Source organism: Cottoperca gobio, chromosome 7 (assembly GCF_900634415.1).
Source record: "Cottoperca gobio chromosome 7, fCotGob3.1, whole genome shotgun sequence".
In the NCBI taxonomy this organism is placed as follows: domain Eukaryota; kingdom Metazoa; phylum Chordata; class Actinopteri; order Perciformes; family Bovichtidae; genus Cottoperca; species Cottoperca gobio.
In genome coordinates this window covers 9,829,495-9,850,413 of record NC_041361.1, presented here as the reverse complement: position 1 = coordinate 9,850,413, position 20,919 = coordinate 9,829,495, and the positions used below count along the sequence as shown (strand labels likewise).

The 20,919-nt window shown below is 40.0% G+C and overlaps 3 protein-coding genes across 6 annotated transcripts; all 3 read right to left on the bottom strand.

Moving 5' to 3' along the window:
* Positions 1-1,838: 1,838 nt before the first annotated feature.
* On the bottom strand, positions 1,839-8,395 carry znf740b (zinc finger protein 740b). Of its 3 annotated transcripts, XM_029436619.1 has the most exons (7): positions 8,259-8,395; positions 5,990-6,142; positions 5,570-5,803; positions 5,053-5,181; positions 4,820-4,952; positions 4,282-4,400; positions 1,839-4,105 (listed from the first exon to the last, which is right to left on the bottom strand). In XM_029436619.1, the coding sequence occupies exons 2-7, from the start codon at positions 6,032-6,034 to the stop codon at positions 3,953-3,955; spliced, it is 813 nt and encodes a 270-aa protein (XP_029292479.1). In that variant the 5' UTR covers positions 6,035-6,142; positions 8,259-8,395; the 3' UTR covers positions 1,839-3,952. The 3 variants fall into 3 exon arrangements, with proteins under 3 accessions (XP_029292479.1, XP_029292481.1, XP_029292480.1); XM_029436621.1 differs by lacking the exon at positions 5,990-6,142 and having other exon boundaries at positions 8,259-8,330; XM_029436620.1 differs by lacking the exon at positions 8,259-8,395 and having other exon boundaries at positions 5,990-6,591.
* Positions 8,396-11,388: 2,993 nt separating this feature from the next.
* On the bottom strand, positions 11,389-17,288 carry csad (cysteine sulfinic acid decarboxylase). 2 transcript variants are annotated; one of them, XM_029436616.1, is made up of 15 exons: positions 17,150-17,288; positions 15,737-15,898; positions 15,506-15,645; positions 15,301-15,427; positions 15,128-15,218; positions 14,152-14,374; positions 13,975-14,054; positions 13,547-13,601; positions 13,312-13,428; positions 13,138-13,202; positions 12,909-12,990; positions 12,619-12,818; positions 12,195-12,246; positions 12,006-12,095; positions 11,389-11,790 (listed from the first exon to the last, which is right to left on the bottom strand). In XM_029436616.1, the coding sequence occupies exons 2-15, from the start codon at positions 15,759-15,761 to the stop codon at positions 11,617-11,619; spliced, it is 1,521 nt and encodes a 506-aa protein (XP_029292476.1). In that variant the 5' UTR covers positions 15,762-15,898; positions 17,150-17,288; the 3' UTR covers positions 11,389-11,616. The 2 variants fall into 2 exon arrangements, with proteins under 2 accessions (XP_029292476.1, XP_029292477.1); XM_029436617.1 differs by having other exon boundaries at positions 15,506-15,642.
* On the bottom strand, positions 15,945-19,910 carry LOC115011418 (uncharacterized). The gene is made up of 4 exons (XM_029436622.1): positions 19,748-19,910; positions 18,457-18,784; positions 18,286-18,363; positions 15,945-17,798 (listed from the first exon to the last, which is right to left on the bottom strand). Exons 2-4 carry the CDS (start codon positions 18,770-18,772, stop codon positions 17,518-17,520), a joined length of 675 nt encoding a protein of 224 aa, XP_029292482.1. The 5' UTR covers positions 18,773-18,784; positions 19,748-19,910; the 3' UTR covers positions 15,945-17,517.
* Positions 19,911-20,919: the final 1,009 nt, after the last annotated feature.

Sequence of the window (20,919 nt, the reverse complement as noted above, 5' to 3'; positions counted from 1 at the left end):
TAGCTGTTGGGGGACATTTCTGTTTGGAGGATCTTTTCTTTTTATCCCTGTAACAAAAGAGGTGAGCATGTAGAGAGTTGGCTATCACTCTTGAACAGATCTCTCCTCCCTGATGGAGTGAGGCAGACTGAGCACAAGGCAGCACTCTTACACTTTACCTCTGGACTGACTCCATGATCAGTCTGTCTCGCAGAGATGATTTCAAACCTAGATGATTTCAGCACTTTGTGTATGAAGATGGAGTGTTATCTCCCCCTCTCTGTTCGCCTCCCCATCTACCTCACTTAAGGAGGTCCATTGTTAAGTGCCAGGGGCCTGTGGGTGCTGTAAATCAGGCTGCAGAGGGAGGGGATGTCTCCCATGGGGGAAGGCGCACACTCCCAGCAGCCTTCAGGCTGATCTCATCCTGCCTATCCTAATGCTTTAATTAAGGAACTGGTCAATAGCAAAGAGGAAGGTGCTAAAGGGTATGATCCACACTTCCTTATGTACGACTGATGTGGCAAAGCAGACAGAATGGCAGGGCAATGTAAATTCTTCCCTCGTCGCTGAAGAATGTGGGTATCAGCTATCACCACACAGACGGTTATGACTGTTTAATCACCCAGTTTGACAATAATACTTCTTACCAGCAGCATCTGAAACACGTCATATTTTCTGAACAGGACTGACCACTGTGCATATTCACACTTGCTGTGCAAGTTTTGTAATCAAGTTGGGTTTACAAACTTATCAGATGTGACTCGTTGGACCTAAACTACGCGTACATTTGGGATTGGCTCATGAAAGAGGTGCATTGATCATCTGGTGTCTCAGTTTAGACGATTACTAAAAAACAATTAGTACATTTTATTGCACATCACAAGTAGCAAGTGTTTCTTACCGTCTCGAGGAACATTGTGGCAGTAGCTTAGGATACACCTCCCTCTTGTGGTGCAGACACGGCTTTGTAAAATTGTATTGCAATGTGTAGTTGTGCTACTTTATTAATTGATGGTGATAAAAAAAAAAAATTAATCACTGACTATTTTTATTAGCAATTAGTTGTTTCAATTCTCTTATCAACACATTTGGGGATTTGATTCCTATCATTGAAATTAAAAGGGTTGGTTTAGTTGAACAATGGTTAGAATAAAAATAAACGAGAAGTATATTAGATTAATTATGTCGTAGATTAAAACAGGTTGAATTTGCAGCCTCATGCAGTGTATGATGATTATTTGGCTTGTTATCCTTACATACAAATTGTGTACACAGGTATAATGTGATGTTTTTGGGAGTGTCATTGTAGATCGATGGTCTTCTGCACCTTGTTTTCAAGCCAAATTCATTTCGAGACAGGAGTAGATTCCCCTTTGCTTTTGTTTTCTACACATCTGCCCCCCAAGACTCCTCTATGTGTGCAGCAACAATGTTCTGACATTTCAACCTACATTCCTTGTAGGTGTTTTCCTTTTTTACCCAGGCTATTATGTTATCACTTACCACCAATATGGAGAAACATTTTAAAGTGTTTCCTCATTACTACGCTACAGAGAAAACTGTCCCTCATATGGTCATGGATGCCACCTGCTGACAAGATTGGTGCATTACATTTTTCTGAAATGTTTTTGGGATCTTTCTAGTCTGGAAGATTCAGTAAGTAATGTGCCATTTAAAGACATGTAATTACATTTCTCATTTTATGTTAACCTAAGTGGGAGACAACCGAAATGGGTTACAATGATTTATGGTCTCTTGCCTTCTAATATACTGAAATTCACTTTTGATTTGTGGTAATCTACTGAAGAAAAATAAATCTCCTTATAACCAGTGTTGCAGAAAGAGTGAACAACGTGCATGTTTAAAAAGTGTAACAGCTTTATTGAGACTTGAGGCCCTAAAACTCCGTTCACTACAGTATGATTGACTGAGTCAAAATTGATTTTACTTTACCCCTGAAATGACAAAAAAGGTGGGGCTCAAATTTAAAAAAATATCTTTTACCAAAACAAAATGTATACAAGATCCTTCAACAAATACATGCAAAAGAAAAAAAATATGCTGACTAATCATGGCTGCTATACTAAAAAAACAAGAGTGGCCAATTGTACTTTACTCCTAACAGCAAGTTGAAACATGTCTTGCCATTTTCAGTTGACATAAGAAATCATCAGACTAAAGATTATAACTTTGTAAATACTTTGATTTTCTTTTGAAGTGTAGGTCCCGTACATACTATTTTCTATCCCTAATACAATTTAAATATATATTAACTTCATAAAAAGTAGACAAGTCAGTGATGGGCCCCAAAGTCCTTTCACATTACCTAAACGTCTGGTAGCAACAGAAGTACCAGTCTACAATACAATCCTCTACAACTGAGCTAACATCTGCCGTCCAGTGTTTACAGTTGGATTTCATCAAACAGAGGCCCGAACATAATATTATGCAAGTCATCATTATATACGAAACACCACGTGGACCTTCTGCTCATCATCTTCATTGAAGATGCTCAAGGTTAAACTGGAGATGAAATGACATGGCACTGTATTCAGATCACACTCAGTCAGGTCAAGACAGGGGTGAGCTCTCAAATCTATGGATGAGCCAAATGATATTTTGTTTGAATTGACCTGGGCAATTATCATGAGCACTGAATTAAACTAGTTGGCGCTAAGAAAATGTCCCGAGTACCTCCAGTAAAAGTCACTTTAGGCCTGGGACTGGTTTTTAATCCAATTGTGTCCTAATTGTTCTCAGGAACTTTCAGGTAAATCTCAGGAACACGCTTACCACAATCCGTTTGAAAGGACGGATGTCTTTCAAAGTCAGAACAAAAGAATCTATAAACGCTGAGCAGGAAACAATAAGACTGACAGTGGTTTCTAGGAACAGAGACAGTAAGCACACTTCATTTATATTGAGGGGGTTATTACAGAAGCACCTAATTCCTGCAACAGACAGGTGGTTCCTACATCCAGTTATTATATATTTAAAAAAAAAAAAAAAAAGCTTATTAAATGTGTTCTTTCTTCTACTGTATTTCAACAGTGTAACATATTAACAGTCCGAACAAACCCCCTTTAAAACAAGGTAGAACAGAGAACATGTGAGCCAACAGCCGCGACACAACTTAACTAGTACCAAGATTAGTTGAACGTTTTACATTTGAGGAGCATCTAGTTAACTTTTAGTGTTTGTACACATTACAAACAGGGTTGCACCTGTAATTCAGTTTTACAGCTGGGGAAATAGCAGGTAAGAAATCATTTTTGATCCATTTGATATTTGTGTGTTGGAGAAAAGGCGATCTTCTACATGAAGTGACAATGGGTTACTATTGTAATGAGACGCTTTCATGTTTAAAAAAAGTATTTTAAATAGAATTTCAGATGTGTTATGCACGCAACACATTCAGTATTGGATGTCTGTTGTGATCTTTCACTTATGAGCTGTAGCTGGTACTTGATGAGGAGCATAAGGAACACAAAATGAGAAGAGTTGAACACTAAAAAGCTACACAGTTCTGTATGCGTGTCCTTTAGTGAACTGTCCATATGTAGTAGAGGGCAGCACTGGGGTAGATTGCAGGTCAACAGGATGCCTAAGAGGTGCCGCACGATACAATGCATTCAAAAATACTTCCAATCCCTCAGCAGCAATACCAAAAAAATACCTGCAACCTTTCAGGTATGTGCATTATTCACTCAGTTATTGCCGTAAAACCAAGACCTTTTGTCCAAGATCGTGAAATTGTCCTTACCCTTTTGTCTGTATCGTGAATGGAATAGCAGATTAAAAAAGTACAAAAATCCATTATCAAGCTCTGTGTAAGAGCTGGCGAGGGCAAAGTAAAGTTTGGTTGTGTGTAAGCTAGGCTGTTCTCAGGTTACAGTACTGTTGAGCTCCAACGTGCGACGTTACTGAGCTGCAGACTGCTGTTTGTAGGGTCTCTGTGGGAGGCGGAGGGTCAGACAGTCAGACGGTTGTTGGAAGGCTGTAGGGGGCTCCAGGAAGCTGGATGGGCAGATGCGTCCTGCTGTGAGTACTGGCTTTCCTCTTTGCTCATCCCAACTGTACATAGCCGTCGGTGTCTTAGCAGCCTATCTGTCCGTGAGAAGTTCTGAAGGCAAAAGAAAGACGTGCGTTTCAGTCAAAGTTAGCGGAACAACGCTACCGACAGTGCTAAGACGGATGCATCTGTTTAATGCTGTAAGATCCTGACTACCAGTAATAAGCAGAAACCTAAAAAAGTGAATGTAAAGCATAAACGCTTTGCTTAAACAACGGCTAACTAACCTGATGGCAGCGATCACACTGGTACGGCTTCTCTCCGCTGTGCACCCTCTTGTGTCTGTCCAGGTGGTAACGCTGAATGAAACGCATATCACATGCGTCACAAGCAAATGGCTTCTCTCCTGTAAACAACAACATGCCGACTATTAAGCAGTATATCGAGACATATGTCACAGGATGCAATATACTTGTAAAAGGAATTAGTAATCATAAGATCTGTTGAGAGTCCTGGCCAAAGAGCAGCACTATAACATTACATGGACTAACACAGAACCAACATGACTGACAGAGAAGTACATTTAAGGCATTATAACACATTTAAAGCATGCCTACTATACATTAAAGCAATTGTCCACGTCCAATTTAGTTCTTAAAATCAAGAGTTAAAATCAGCCTGTGGGTTTTTTTGCAGTTTAATCCAAGCAGGATGTAGCGTCAGAAGGACTCACAACTCATCACACCGCCCTGTTTCCCGTATCGAACCACTAAATGCAATGGAGTGAGAAAGGCCACATTGAAGACGCGAGCTGTGAGTTCTCACCTGTATGTGTAAGTATGTGTCGCTTGAGGTGGTAGCTACTCCGGAAAGCTCCATAGCAGTGGTCACAGATGAAGTTCTTCTGGACTTTCAAGGAACTGTCATCGTCGTCCATATCCATCGCTGGAAGTAAATGCTAACAACAATAACACAATGAGTTGAAAGTGAACTGAACACCGAGAGTCTTTGCACTTGTGCATGTATACTTAAAAGTGAAGCTTTGTAACTATCCTCACCTCAACTTTAACTTTGCTGGATGACCCTGCTTTTTTGTGCTTCTTCTTGGGTTGCATATTCTGGTTTGCCTGCATGTCCTTTCCATCCATCATTCTTGATGAGTGATAATCCCCGTCTTTTCGGATCAGCTTTTGAAAGAAGGAATAGTAGAAGGTATATGCAATAAACACACAGTCACATATACAGAGTGACACTTAAACCCCTTTTAGAATGTATGCAAAGTATATACACACTAAATACATGGTTTATAATGCACTATAACGTAGTTGTCAGTAGATATTAATGTATATGCATAACTCATCCAGTTGAGGCTGATTTAAATAGATTATGAATGACAATATAGTAAAATACTGTTGTAATAATACAAACTGTCTTCATAGGATAAGTTATAATTGTTGAAAAATACTAATATATATTAATACGCACTTTATATATGCTTACAACTACATTATAGTGTGTTATTAACCAGTAATTGAGGGTAATTGTAGACCCTGCCCAGTTTTATCTCCCTCTTACCAGTGGTGGACAGCTCCCGGCTGAAGGATGGCCCATGTGGCTTTGGTGAGGTTGTCCATGATGAACCTGGTGTCCATGGTGGTTGTGGCTGTGCTGCGAGTGGGTTTGGTGGCTCTCGGGACTAGCCCTGTGCCCCTGACCCAAGGGCGACATCATCCTCTTCTGGCCTGGGATGTTGTTGGCTTGCATCAAGGCCATGCTGGACAGCACCGCCTCGCAGCCCAGCAACCCAGCCTGCAAACACAAACAGCATATCAGAGCAGGAAGAGAGGTCCACAGGACTCCTCACAGAGACAAGGAGTCAGGGGAAGGAAGGAGAGTTGAGTAGTGGCAGTAACAGAGAAATGCACTGGCATCTGGACTGGGAATACAAACTAAAAACATGATGGTGATTCTGGAGATGAAGAGACTTCCACTGACCCATTTCATATGGTCTCGAACAGAGTTGTTTGAATGGTGTGTCATCGCCGTGGTTTGAATGCGTGTGTGTTTGGGGGAACAGAGGGGGCTTCACTTAGGATGAGGGGTAACAGAAGAGACCACACCCACCCAAATCATCAGGGGCCACAAAGCCTGAAAGTAGATACATACGTAAACATAAGGCTAATAGCTGGAAAACCAGACCAATCTAATAAATTCCACACGTGGATTTAGGTCCGACCAGAAATTTAGGTCCAGCATTAATATGTGAAGTTTATCAGGCAAGAAAACCCCAGTGATTTGGTGCACGCCACGTTGCCATGGTTGACAGAAAGCACAACAGTTTGAGAAAAATAATGACATCCAATGGGAAAATGAAAACAGTAAAAAAGAAAGAAAATGCATCTGTGTAGGTATGATTAACCGAACAAATGATTCATACATGAGGTAATACTGAAACATATAAAAGACAAGTATCTAAAAAAATAAACTGCTCTTTGAGAGTGCACTGTTAAACATAATTTTATCTATCTTAATATTAAATTGTTATGGGCATCTTAAAATGGAAGACAGGCAACGATGTGATGTTTTCTACACTGATTGAAGCTAAAGTTTGTCTTATATAAGTGATGCTTCAAAGCATATTCATGCAGATAATGGCTTAAATAAGTCAAAGATAGTTATATTGGCTTTTGTCATGTTTCAAAACCAATGGATGAATCATTGAGTAGCCAGGTAATCATTTTACAGTCAACTAGATTTCAGGCAATGAAATCTGGCACTGAGGTTGCAGATGCCAAGAACATTCGTACTCAATGACCTGCGGTGCAATTCTAAATAAATAAATAATAATATATATATATATATATATATATAAATATGATATATATAAAAATATGTGTATGTATGTATGTATGTATATATATATATACACACACAAAAAAATATATATATATATATATATATATATATATATATATATATATATATATATATATATATATACTAAAATAAACTGATTTTAGGATTAAAATACCTTAGAAAATATAATATTCGACTTCTTCAGCAGTTGGTATCCACTGATCGGTTACTGAGAAACCTTAATTACTTCTTTCATCCTTTAGGATGCGGCATAGCAATTGTAATGCTTATTGTGACTGGTTCAACAAATTGTGTTAAATGTATAACAAACGGAAACGACCAAGACTTTATAATGAATTTGGAAAATAGAAATATTTTCGGTTAGAGTTTAGTGTTTTGGATTCCATGAAAACATTTACAAATTCTGTATTTTAGAAATGTACCAATAGAGCTATAGTAGGAACAACAACTGCCTCTCGTGCTGTGGTATAAAGAACATGTATAAGGCTAAAAATGGTGAGAAGCACTTTGGCCATTAAGTTAGAGAGAATGGCCTCAAACTCAACGGGGAATGGTTAAATCATTGGCACTAGAATCCAGGTGAATTGATATGAAACACATTTATTCCCTGGCAGCTAGACACATTAACCGCAAACCTCAATGCACATAACTCCTAATTGACTAACAGAGAATACGCCATAGGGAGAATTATGATTATTGCAGATTTATGTTGTACGTTTACGTCAAATAGGCTGCGAATAAAAATATATAGCAGATAGGCGAGCTGCGTATACAGACCATGCATAACATATTTGATAATAGTAAACAAACAGTGCTATTCATCACTTTAGTGGAACATGTTTGCATTAATCTTTAAGTAAATCATTATTTTCGTTGACAGTCATTCTCATCTGTAAGCGTGTGGTTTTTATGATCTTGCTAAATCAAACACGACTGGTTTAAAAACTGATGTATTTGTGCACAAGTGTGCTAGCTAGCGACTTATCCTAAAACGTTGGAGTTCCTGCTGTAAAAGCTACCGTCACTGAACAAATGAGCTTTATTAATCAAACGGGAGCATGCTGGGAAACGCAGTTTGTATTAAGATACAATATTTAGACTATGGGTTTCAAAGTGTGAAGCATGCTAAGAGTCTCTGCTGAATGAAACAGAAAAGGCTAACCTGCTAGCTAGCCAGTAGTTGGTTTTTGGGACAACTCTTGTAAGACTGAACCCCCACCCCCCGCCCCAGACAACACAACAACAGCCAGGCAGGGCGTGCGGGCTCAGAGCCGACCACTAAATAACACCTCCCTCACCGGCTGCAGCTGTTAGAAACAGACACGTAGCAGATTATAAAACGGTTAAACAGCAGCGAGTGAAATTCGTAGGAAAAGCGACTGCTTACCTTTAGATTTTTAGAGTTTTGTAGGTTATTATTTCTTGTCGCACTTCCAATTTTTTCTCAGTTTACAAACACTGACAGGAAACGCCACCGGAAGAGCTCCACAGGGAGTGTGGTGATTGGCCAGACGCCCAGTCACGTGACCGAAGCAGAATGACCCACATTTGCGGCCATAATTGTGAGGGAGTGGTTTTATTTGATTGCACACGTCTGAATTTGTTGTTTTCATTGTCTTACATTATAGTTATGTACCAAATTATACTATTATGTTAATATGTTACATTGACTCTTGCTTGCACTATATTATATTACAATAATACAGACAGATACTGAGAACCATTACTTAATATTTTGTTTAGCATGGGTTTCCCACAAAAAATGTCTATTACATTTGTGGATGTGGTAGCAGGCAAGTAAAAATAAAAGATTTATTTACCATCTTAAAATCAAACACAACAAAGAAAGCATACTGAAAACTATAAGAAAATCTGCAATTAAATATTTTTGGATGCACTCTAGAATGTTTGACCAGAATGTTCCTCTATGAGCTGTGTACATACAGTATATCTCAAAAGTGAGTACACCCTTTAGATTTTTGCAAATATTCTGTTATATCCTTTCAGGGGATAACATTATCCTACTGAAACTTTGATATAACTTAAAGTAGTCAGTGTGCTGCTTGAATAACAGTATAGATTTATTGTCCTTTGAAAATTACTCAGTACACAGCTGTTAATGTCTAAACAGCTGGCAACAAAAGTGAGTACACCCCATAGTGAACATGTCTAAATTGTGCCCAAAGTGTCAATATTTTGTGTGACCACCATTGTTATCTAGCACTGCTTTAACCCTCCTGGGCATGGAATTCACCAGAGCTGCACAGGTTGCTTCTGGAATCTTCTTCCACTCCTCCACGACGACATCACGGAGCGCACGGATGTTGGACACCTTGCACTCCTCCACCTTCCTCTTGAGGATGCCCCACATGTGCTCAATTGGGTTTAGGTCTGGAGACATACTTGGCCAGTCCATCACCTTAACCTTCAGCTTCTTCAGCAAGGCCGTTGTCATCTTGGAGGTGTGTTTAGGGTCATTATCATGTTGGAAAACTGCCCTACGGCCCAGTTTCCGAAGAGAGGGGATCATGTTCTGCTGCAGGATGTCACAGTATATATTGGAATTCATGTGTCCCTCAATGAAATGCAGCTCCCCAGTGCCGGCAGCACTCATGCAGCCCCAGACCATGATGCTGCCACCACCATGCTTGACTGTAGGCAAAACACATTTGTCTTGGTACTCCTCACCAGGGTGCCGCCACACACGCCAGGACACCATCTGACCCAAACAGGTTTATTTTGGTCTCATCAGACCACAGGACATGGTTCCAGTAACTCATGTTCTTGGATTCATTGTCTTCAGCAAACTGTTTGCGGGCTTTCTTATGCATCGGTTTCAGAAGGGGCTTCTGTCTGGGGCGACGGCCATACAAACCGATTTGATGCAGTGTGCGGCGTATGGTCTGGGCACTGACAGGCTGACATCCCACTTCTGCAACCTCTGCAGCAATGCTGGAAGCACTCGCACGTCTATTTTTGGAAACCAACCTCTGGATATGACGCTGAGCACGTGGACTCAACTTCTTTGGTCGACCCTGGCGAGGCCTGTTCCGAGTGGAACCTGTCCTGGAAAACCGCTGTATGATCTTAGCCACTGTGCTGCAACTCATTTTCATGGTGTTGGCAATCTTCTTATAGCCAAGGCCATCTTTGTGAAGCGCAATAATCCTTTTTTTCAGCCGCTCAGAGAGTTCCTTGCCATGAGGTGCCATGTTGTCCAGCATTCAGAGAGAATTGTGCCCAAAACACCAAATTTAACAGCCCTGCTTATCATTTACACCTGAATCCTTGTAACACTAACGAGTCACATGACACCAGGGCGGGAAAACAACATCATTGGGCACAATTAGGACATGTTCACTATGGGGTGTACTCACTTTTGTTGCCAGCTGTTTAGACATTAACAGCTGTGTACTGAGTAATTTTCAAAGGACAATAAATCTATACTGTTATTCAAGCAGCACACTGACTACTTTAAGTTTTATCAAAGTTTCAGTAGGATAATGTTATCCCCTGAAAGGATATAACAGAATATTTGCAAAAATCTAAAGGGTGTACTCACTTTTGAGATATACTGTACATCTACTGATGTCTCTGTGATGTTCCTGGAATTAAAGGGCTTCAAGCCCTCTCTGCCGTTTCGTTAGTACTACATCTTATCTCCACTGGGAGACGCCTCACTCTCCATCTCACTCTCCATCCAGCCAGTTGACCAGTTCTGTGTACTTGGCCAACTTTCTTTCAAAGACCTCTTCCAAGTGATCTTACCATATGAGACTGTCAGCTCTAGCAGCACAGCTTGCTTAGTAGACTCAAACACAAGTACAATACCCGGTCGCAGCGTGGTGGCTGCAATATTGTTGGAGATCTTTTTCTGCCGTTCAAGGTCCACCAACAGCTCTCAATCACTTGCAGATGTCATGCCTGTAGAGGTTTTTATTGCAGGTTTTGGCTGCTCCCCAGCTCTGACAAAGTTGATGGCCTGCTTGGAGGGTCGGGACGGCTTCACACATGCTTAATTCCTGCGCTGATGGCTTCAGCTATGGTTTTCAGGACCTGATCGTGCCTCCATTGGTACGTCCAATTTGATGCGGGGAGGTTCGGCTTCCCAAGATCTTATCTAAGTTGATGGAAGATCTTTAAGACCGTTGGCCAGACAAACCAAGACCTTTCAAGCCATCACCTTGGACACTGGAAAGTGTGATGGACATTTTCCACTGTTTTCTGATGTTTTATAGAGCATCACATTAATACAAATGCACACCAGTTGTATCCTTAGAGTTATGAAAGCAAATATCGTTGATTAGCTGACATTAAGTTCCTGAATGAATGCCTTCCATTTATAAACTTTACCATGGGCAAAAAGTAAAATATAAAAGGATACATCCCCACAAATGGTTGGGTAGTCATTTTCTATCTCTGCAAAGCAAAAATGGTTTCTCAAAAGTGTCCGGTGAACTGTTTTCAGAACAGTTGTTTAATTCCAGGGAAATAGTTTCAAAAGAATAAGGACCCTCTATTTATTAGTTTTTTTATTCATTCAGATTCTGGTGCATGGTTCTCAGATTTCAGATTTGAGCATCTCTCGTTATATTATGACATGGCAACTGTCTAAATTCAGCAAGTCAAATCTCTCAACGGGTACAGTCAGACTGTTTGTTATAGTTTGTGACATTACAATACAAGGCTCTGTGCAGACCTCTACAGTCTTCATGGACAACACATCATTGATATTGTGTTTTTGTTCACAAGTCGTTTCCCAGTTTTTCAATTTCGTCAAGGAAGAAGTCCATATCTTTCTGGCAAACCAGCGGAGAGAACACAACCATGCGGAAAAAGTTGACCTTGTTTCCCAAAGGTTGGTAGCCCACCATCATAGTGCCTTGTTTCATCATGCGCTCCTTGATGACTGGAGCTACCTGTTAGAAAGAACAAAAACACACACACACATAGTTAACGGTTTGTTTCAGAAGTGCTGCGCTCTGCTTCATGTTTTTTGTTTTTTTAACAAAGCATGCACAATACAAATAATTAAGAAGTTGAATCTGAGTGCTTAACATGTGTGCAACTGAAGGAAAGAGCAAAACAAATCATGGAGTCTTTGGTCTCCCAATGACGTAATACAGAAACTTACTTTTGCCAGTCTCTCCTGGTAATCTGCATTTTCTTCCTTCCCCCTCATACTGGGCGGTATAAACCAGAAGCATACATTCACAAACTCTGGAATCAGTCAGTCAATGGAGACAAACACACACATGTTCTCAACATTTTACAGGTTAGAATACAACTCATCTCCCACAGTATGCTTGAGATATTTACTTACCTCACGTAAAAGAAGAAACCCTTCTCTTTTCTTCATCTGCTCCACCAGATACCTGCAGGAGAGATGTCCGCCTGGATCACAACTCAACTTAAACTTTTGTTTTAACGAATATTTGAATGATATTGTTGTTCTGCTGTTTAGATATGATTTAATGATAAGCAAAGATGAGGGGAAAATGAGGGGATTAGATGTCAAAAGAAGCCTACAAGTATCTTAACCTGCTGTGCAAGATGTTCCTTAATGTTTATATTCAGGAAAATCATCTCACCAATAAAAAGGGGTCAATTATTTTGACATGCAAAAAATGAAACAGATAAATGGCATTGCTTTTAAACTATGTCTCTTGTAAAGATTAGTTCATTTTGAATGTACTCCTTGACTCAATCTTTGCCAGGCTCGTGTTGTACTACAGCTGCATGCCTACCTTACAAGGATAAAAGCTTTGTCTACACGCTCGGCCAAGCCAATGGAGCCAACAGCTTTCCACATCAACCATAACTTCAGACAGTCAACCTTGCGGCTGCATTGTACCGACTTGTCCCCGACATCCAGATTCACATCATAAAATTTGTCTTGCTGGAAGAGGTATGTGGCATTGGCACTGTGGCACTTCTTCAACAAGTTCTGAGAACAAGCAGAAGAAAATGATTGTCAAAGATTATTAAAAATCTAAAACCTTTATTATGTGTATCAGATAATGCTGTGGCCTCAAACCGTGGTATCCCGTAGCAGCAAGGCAGAACACTGCAGGCCAGCCATCAGCATCTTGTGTGGATTCCAGGATACTGAATCTGCTCTTGTCACACACACAGACACATAAAAAACACACATCATAAGCTTTGTATTGTCTATTTCTTTTACATGACCATATCCGCCCAACTGTGTAGCTTGCTGTTGCTTTCCTCACGATGAAAATGTATTTTTTTGGCATGCATATTAATACCTGTCAACCCCTTTCATCAGATGTCTGTGTTGCTTGGAAAAGAGCACACTCCCTCCCCAGGCAGCCTGAAACACACACAAAAAAAAGACACCATTTTGCATGTACTTGAATTAGAAACAAATACAACAGAAGCTTGTCAACAGACATGGATTTGTCTTCCACACGAGGACTCACATCTACATGCATCCAGAGCTTGTGCTTCTCACAGACACCAGCTATGCGGTCCAATGGGTCAAACGCACCCTGCACTGTTGTCCCTGATGTGCAGCTTACAAAGAAAGGCACTGCACCCTGGTGGAGAAACAAACCAGATATGAACACAGCTTTCTTGCACTTGGTGATTTCTGGTTTGCGGGATGTACACAATGTTTAATGTTTGGTTATATATCTAAGTGCTCAATAAATTTACCTGGGACTTTGCCAGCTTTATCTTTTCATCCAGGTCCTCTAGAATCATGTGGCCTCTGAAGCGCACAAGAGAGCATAGAGAACCCTTAGAGTCATAATGAAGAGGGTTGCAATCAACAAATATTTTCATAATAGATTTTTGAATAATCGTTCAGGCTAGACAACGTCAAAAAATATTCTTTGGAAATAATACCATTGCATATTCCCATGGTAACGTCTTCAAATTACTCATTGTATCTGACCAACAGTCCAATAATGTTCAATTAACAATTATAGAAAATAGAGAAAAGCTGTAAATCCTCACATTTGATAAGTTGAAACCAGTTTGGGGAATTTTAAACTTTAAACTATAGCAATTAATTGATTGTGAAAATTGATGGGCTCATTTATTATCAATGGTTTCAGCTCTTCTTATGAAAAATACATTACCCATCATCCACTTTCACCAAGACGACATTGTCTGTCCCCATGCCCAGAAAGGCAGCCCCTTTCTTCACAGAGTAATGGCTCTGGAAAAACAAAATGTATGTAGAGACAACACATAATCTACAGCGTGATCCGCGGATACAGTTTCAATCTCCACAGTGTCATCAACCCTTTCCTCACCTCTGGAGATGTAAAGATGGTAAGTCGTGGGAGACCCCACAGCCCCTGGCTTTTGACCTCTGGGAAGAGTCTGTAGCGTGCGAGGTTCATGGCGTACATGTTAGAGGCAGAACCCCCGGGGCAGAAAATACCATCCCCTTCTGTCCAGCCAACCAGCTGCCGCAGTCCTCTCAGAACCTCAGTCTCCATCAGAATAAACACCGGGGCCACCTCATAGGTGAAGCTGCGATTGACACACACAATGTATTTTTGAAGTTGTATTTCCTTGAGTATTTTAATTGTCTTCTACTTTATACTTTTATGCTTCATTTATTTGACAGCTATAGTCATGTGTTGTTTTCCAGATTCAGATTTTATGTAAAAAACATTTAAAAATACATTATGAATATACCTCTGCAATAAACAGCTACTTTTACTTTTGATACTTTTACTAAATATCACTTTAACTCAATTACATTTTGAATGCAGGACTTATAATACTTGGTATTGTATGTCACAAATATTTTCTGATCTTTTAGTTTGCTTTTACGTGTACTTGTTGTTTCAAACCCAGCGACTTCCACCTGCCGTCTAATAAACCCAGATTAATCACGTGCTCACTCAACGTGCTTCCCATTACCCTGATTACAAAATATTTCCACATATATATATATTTATGTATATGTATTCCTTGTACTTTCCTGTCTGATCCTGCCTGATTTTCCAGACTGATACTTTGCCTGCCTCCTGCCTCTGTTTGCCCACCTAGTTTTGATATCTGTCTGTTTTTAGGATGTCTCGAGATGTGCTTGCTGTTTTCTGTCTGTTCTGTGTGAGGCATCGTTACAGGTTAGTGACACTTTTACTTCTTCCACCTGCCTAATACAGTTACATTACTATATCTATTGCATTATCTGCATCCCATTTTACTGATTTATTACCCTGTAAAGATTATGCGCTTACATGCTTTAGTTACATATTATGTCTTTCTGCTTACAGGTTAGTGTTGAGAGCCTCAGTGAGGAATCGTCCGGCCAGGGCATGATAGTCCAGTCCTGCAAACTGCTGATTAAAAAAATGTGGGTGACCTGAAAGAAGAAAAGTGTCATCATGAAAGAAAAAGGTTTTACTACAATATTTAAATGTGTCTGCTGTCTCTGGCAGGCTTACATGTCTTGATGCTGTACTTGGCGACATCCTTTACTCTCTGTAGGAGCCTCTGTTGTGGCTCCCCCGTCGCCCTCAGCTCCAGATCCAGCAGCAGAGCCAGCTCCTCTGGCTCTTTCCACTCACAAACCTGCAAGAACAACACAAGGATTATAGATTTTGATCAAAGTACTCACTGTAATCTGAAATATTTGTGATTTTAGGCTACCTTTTGCTTGGCGTCTGTACCCTTGCAAAGCACCTCCTCCATAATTATTTTGAAGGCTTCATTCAAGAAGAGTTGACCTTCTGAGTGGTCAATGAGAGGCTGATTTAGGTCACGGAGATTAGCTGGATCCTGCCCATCTGCTGTTTGTAAGAACAGTTCAACGTATAAACACACACTTCCAAAAGTGTTAGTTACAAACAAGAATAGACCGTTATAGCACATTGTACTTACATGGGAGAAGGAACATGTTCGCCATATCCACGCTTTTGAATAGTTGGTGAATCTTTACGCCTTTATATGTTTCTACTGACAAGGAAAATGGCTAGAAAGTAAAGGTCGGAGGAGGAGTGGGAGGGAGTTGAACTTTGTCCCGGTTAAGTTAATTAATGTCGTCTGAGAAAAGGGAATAGAAGGAGAAGAAAACTCTTAGAGGCAGCTGTGATATTATGAGTTTATTCAGTGTAGTTGTGGAACATGGGCACTGCTTGTCTGTCCTCCTTTGCATGACGGCATGAGTCGCTATCACAACAGACACACCAAGATGTAACATTACATTACAGTTCATTTAGCATTTAACATTTAATCTGAAACACCCAGATATGTAGATCAATAGGGACCACGTCAACATAACTGTTCATTCAGACAAAATTACATTTTCTCCCACAAACTTTCATCAAATGTTCAGTTAAGAAAAACTAAACATGAAACATAGAAATATGATTTCATCGTCTCCTTTAAATGCCCTAGTGTGTTTACACTAAAATAAAATGAGCACTGCTCAGTTGCTTTCCTAATTTCTCCTTGACTGGAAGGAAAATAAAACTCAAGTGAAGATAATGAAGCAAAGACTTTCATAAACCAAATCTCAGTTTTTATATTATTGTAATTGTAATGGGAATCTTAAAATGGAATAGCCTACAGGCAACGATTCAATGCTTTTTTCTACGCTAATTGAAACTCAAGTTTGTCCTAATATAACTGATGCATCAAATTATATTCATGCAGATAATGGCTTAAATAAATCTATGCCTACAGCTAAGATAGTTTTATTGGCTTTTGTCATGTTTCAAAACCAATGGATGACCCATTGAGGTGTCACATAGTTCAGTAGCCAGGTAATCATTTTACAGTCAACTAGATATCAGGCAATGCAATCTGGCACTGGTTGCAGATGCCAAGAACATTTGTACTCAATGACCTGTGGTGCAATTCTAAAGCATTGCTTGAGCAAACACCACAAACATATTTCCTTCCTAGTTCCTGTTGTAAAAGCTACCGTCACTGAACAAATGAGCTTTATTAATCAAACGGGAGCATGCTGGGAAACGCAGTTTGTATTAAGATACAATATTTAGACTATGGGTTTCAAAGTGTGAAGCATGCTAAGAGTCTCTGCTGAATGAAACAGAAAAGGCTAACCTGCTAGCTAGCCAGTAGTTGGTTTTTGGGACAACTCTTGTAAGACTGAACCCCCACCCCCCGCCCCAGACAACACAACAACAGCCAGGCAGGGCGTGCGGGCTCAGAGCCGACCACTAAATAACACCTCCCTCACCGGCTACAGCTGTTAGAAACAGACACGTAGCAGATTATAAAACGGTTAAACAGCCGCGAGTGAAATTCGTAGGAAAAGCGACTGCTTACCTTTAGATTTTTGTAGGTTATTATTTCTTGTAGCACTTCCAATTTACTTCTCTGTTTACAAACACTGACAGAAAACGCCACCGGAAGAGCTCCACAGGGAGTGTGGTGATTGGCCAGACGCCCAGTCACGTGACCGAACCAGACTGACCGACATTTGCGATCATAGTTGTGAGGGATACAAATATAGATTGTAAACACATATGAAAAACAAAAGGCCTCAGTGGTACTAAATAGCACTGTGTGGTAATTCCACAAAGTACTAAAGTCTTCAAGTGTTATTTTTTTCTTTGATATGGAATGATGAGAAACACACTAGTTCCCAGTAAAAACAGTGTTTCAGTCACAGCAAGTACCAGACAGTGAAGGCATCATTCAGTCTCCAACAGGAAGTCAATGCTTTCAGGTGGCAATGCCCAGTCTCCCTGACAGAGCAGCAAGTGCAGGTGAGCAGCAGTGGATTTTCCTCTCTGGCGGGTGCTCCAGTAGCGCAGCATGGCAAACACTCGTTCCACATGGCAAGAGTTGTCCTCTTCAATCTGTTCCAGCTTCACAGAAGCGATTTCCAGAGCCAGTCTGCCAATCTCCCTCCAAGATCTGCCAATGGTACGAGCCACGGTCATCAGCTGCTTCTCAGTAATTAAGCGAGAGCCTGTGCAATGAGACAAGCAATTAAAAAAAACACTACATTTGTAAAAACTAAAAGAAGCCTATTAAGTTTGTATGATTGTTAACATTTTAAAATTAAAAGTAAATTAATTGTATTATGAGTTCCTAAAAATAACAGGAAAACTGATCTCTGATGCAATAGTCACAGGAAATAATGTACTCAGAATTCATCCAAATTACTTGTTTAACAAAAACATCCTGCAGTTATTGTGTTCCCTTTTTTGGGTTAATTGTACAGTTCATCACTTGTTCTGTACTGTTTTTGTTATACATTAAATATAATATAAAATAGTCATAAAATATTTAAATTAATATAAGTGGAGAAAGCGCCCTCTGTATGCCCTCTGGGGGGGGCATACAATTAAGAAAACACGATGCAGGGCCATAAAGGCTGCCCTACATGTTAGAAAGCCTTCTGCATGCTGGTGCCCTGTTTATTGTCTTCTCCCCTGCCCCAGCCTGAGACCCACCTTTGGTGCAGATCTCTTTGGATGGAACGGTCTCTTGTAGGTCAGCAGTTTTTCTCTTTCTTGATGTTTCGTTTGTTCCTTGTAAAAACAGAAAACTTCTATATTTAACATGGAAATCTAACATTATTTCTTAATGAGATTGCTGACACTACTGAAGAGACTTTGTCCTACCTGAAGACAGTGTGTTTACTTGCATATCCTTAATAAAGCAAAGCATTGGGAAGGTTTCCTGCAGTGCCTGGTCGTTCAGCAGTTCCAGCAGACCCCGCGCTGCATCAGGACCTCTTTGGATGATGTGATCCAGCAGGTCTGTCACCTTCTCACTAGGAAAACGGCATGCTTTCACCTGCCGGTAGCCGAGAACAGACAGCAGACAGCGAGAGTCTGCATGCTGCAGGACAAAATCGGCATCTGCGCTTAGAATTTCTATCAGCTTGACCTTCAGGCTTCGGAGTAGCTGGATTTCTGCTGCTGGTTCCTCAGACATGACTGAATGTCACTTTAATGAGAAAACAAAGTGATGATTAATTATTTTAATGCAAGCACCGATCAAATCTGAAATAATTGCAAACCCAATTATTGAATACATTGGGGCAGTTCAGATCTTTATTCCTCAAGTCAGCTGTTTTCCATTTAAATGATCATAATGAGGTCATTGTGTACTTTAAGCAATGCAACCTTAACATATATTATTGATCGGCTATGACAGGTTATCTCGATTGCATCTACAGTCATTTTTTTGCCCAATAATGTGTCAAATTCCCTTGTAGCTGATTAGTATAGGCACTACCATGGCTTACATCTGAATAGAGGTTTTGACATTTTGCCTTTCTTATAACACATGTTAGAAATTACCCAGAAGACTCTTGACTTTTTTTGTCATGTTGACATGAAAATTCAATTAATTGTCCTGCAAACAACTGAAACAGATTCCTGAGGGACTTTTTTTTCGTAACAATTGCACGACCACTGAAGCAGGTCCCCTCCATTGATTTGTTAATCTAAAGGAAGCCACTCTGTCAAAAGATATATTAATGCAAGGAGAGATGGGGCGAGGGGGGTGATACAGTAAATGTGGCTACAACAAGTGGGAGGTCATAAATATGATGCTGTCTAGTGTCTACAAACACAATTAGCCTAGTGTTTGTTTGTAAAGGTACGTAGACCAAGGTCAAGAAGAATGTCAAGTCTAAAAAGGACATATTGTTTATTTATTTTGACCTCACAATTAATCCATAGCAAATCAACAACAGCTAAACAAAAAAAGGCTTTTATATAGCCTACACAATATCCTAGGGGAAAAAGACTTTATATAAAAACATGTTTATATGTAATATGAAACTACATTACAACAGTATGTATGTGTCAGCAGTACCGTGCTGACATCGTCCAGCTCCAGCTGTGCTTCACACTCTAACAACTACGGGTTTATACAACAAACAACATCCCATAAGACTCTTACCATACACTGTAACAGCTGGAGTAGAAGAAAAAAAACAAGATTCAACAAAACCAGCTTTTTTTGCAGACAAACGGAAAACATTTCCTCTGTTTACATTGTTCGGATGTCATGCACCAGACTACTCCCGCTACTTTTTCTTCTTTGTCTTTTTTCGACAGACTGCAACGTTTCAGTTCTGTGTGCTTCCATCCTGTGGATGGACGACTTAACTGCAGTTGTCTGCCATGACTGTGATGATTTAATGACACCTGGTGGAAGGGATCAAACACTGCACCTGGCAGTGAGAGAGAGACACACACAGAGATCTTTTATTTAAGGAAACAAATATCGTAATAACACAATGTTTAAATAAATATAAGACTTTATTGATTCAATTGTTGTATTACACAGTGTACGTATGTGTGCGTATTGGCTATGTAATATAAAAACACTACACTGTAATAATACAATAATGAGAAATATATATAACAAAAAAAAAATACTGTCTGTCTGTCTGTCTGTCTGTCTGTCTGTCTGTCTGTCTGTCTGTGTCTGTGTGTCTCTGTGCATGTCCTTTACAACAATATAAAAGGAGAACAGAAGAGAGGAGAATGTGGTATGTAATTATGTTTTCCCTGAAATTCCTGATCCAGTAAACAAACACTCACTGTTGTTATTCATTTAAATTGTTAAACTGTAAGCTAAATGTATTTTCCTCTTCTGGGTGCTCTTCCCTAAAACAAGAAGCTCAATCATTCATGTCTCTCTCCGAGAAATGTGTTGCTGTAATGCTGTAAACATGGGAATAAATATTTGATTGATTTGTTTGAGCAGGAAAGATTCACTGAATGAATACCAAACAGAAGATGTGTGTGTGTGTGTGTGTGTGTGTGTGTGTGTGTGTGTGTGTGTGTGTGTGTGTGTGTGTGTGTGTGTGTGTGTGTGTGTGTGTGTTTACAGGAACACACACGGGCTATGTGAATGATGTCGAATATACAGTACATCTAAGTTTAGTGTATCATTTCCTCCCAAGGCCTTTGTCTGTTACTGGACAACAATTATCAGCCGGTCACACGTATGCTTAGCCTGTTTACTCAGCTTCAGCTCTGGGAAATGACAAATCAATATCTTATTCCTGGACAGATATTTGCTTTGTGTGAGAGGAAAAGCCTCTGAAGCCCATTTCATCCACA

Bases quoted from the DNA above. Each gene is read 5' to 3' on its own strand.
- znf740b (XM_029436619.1), bottom strand. From the start codon at position 6,034: ATGACACACCATTCAAACAACTCTGTTCGAGACCATATGAAATGG. The intron at 5,804-5,989 runs GTCAGTGGAAGT...TTGTGTTTGCAG, and splicing joins TTCGAGACCATATGAAATGG to GCTGGGTTGCTGGGCTGCGA. The intron at 4,401-4,819 runs GTGAGAACTCAC...TGTTGTTTACAG, and splicing joins ACACATACTTACACATACAG to GAGAGAAGCCATTTGCTTGT.
- csad (XM_029436616.1), bottom strand. From the start codon at position 15,761: ATGGCGAACATGTTCCTTCTCCCAT. The intron at 15,219-15,300 runs GTAAGCCTGCCA...TTCTTCTTTCAG, and splicing joins CAAGTACAGCATCAAGACAT to GTCACCCACATTTTTTTAAT. The intron at 12,819-12,908 runs GTTTGAGGCCAC...GCTTGTTCTCAG, and splicing joins TGCTGCTACGGGATACCACG to AACTTGTTGAAGAAGTGCCA.
- LOC115011418 (XM_029436622.1), bottom strand. From the start codon at position 18,772: ATGTCTGAGGAACCAGCAGCAGAAATCCAGCTACTCCGAAGCCTGAAG. The intron at 18,364-18,456 runs GTAGGACAAAGT...TGTTTTTACAAG, and splicing joins AGTAAACACACTGTCTTCAG to GAACAAACGAAACATCAAGA. The intron at 17,799-18,285 runs GTGGGTCTCAGG...CTCATTGCACAG, and splicing joins CAAAGAGATCTGCACCAAAG to GCTCTCGCTTAATTACTGAG.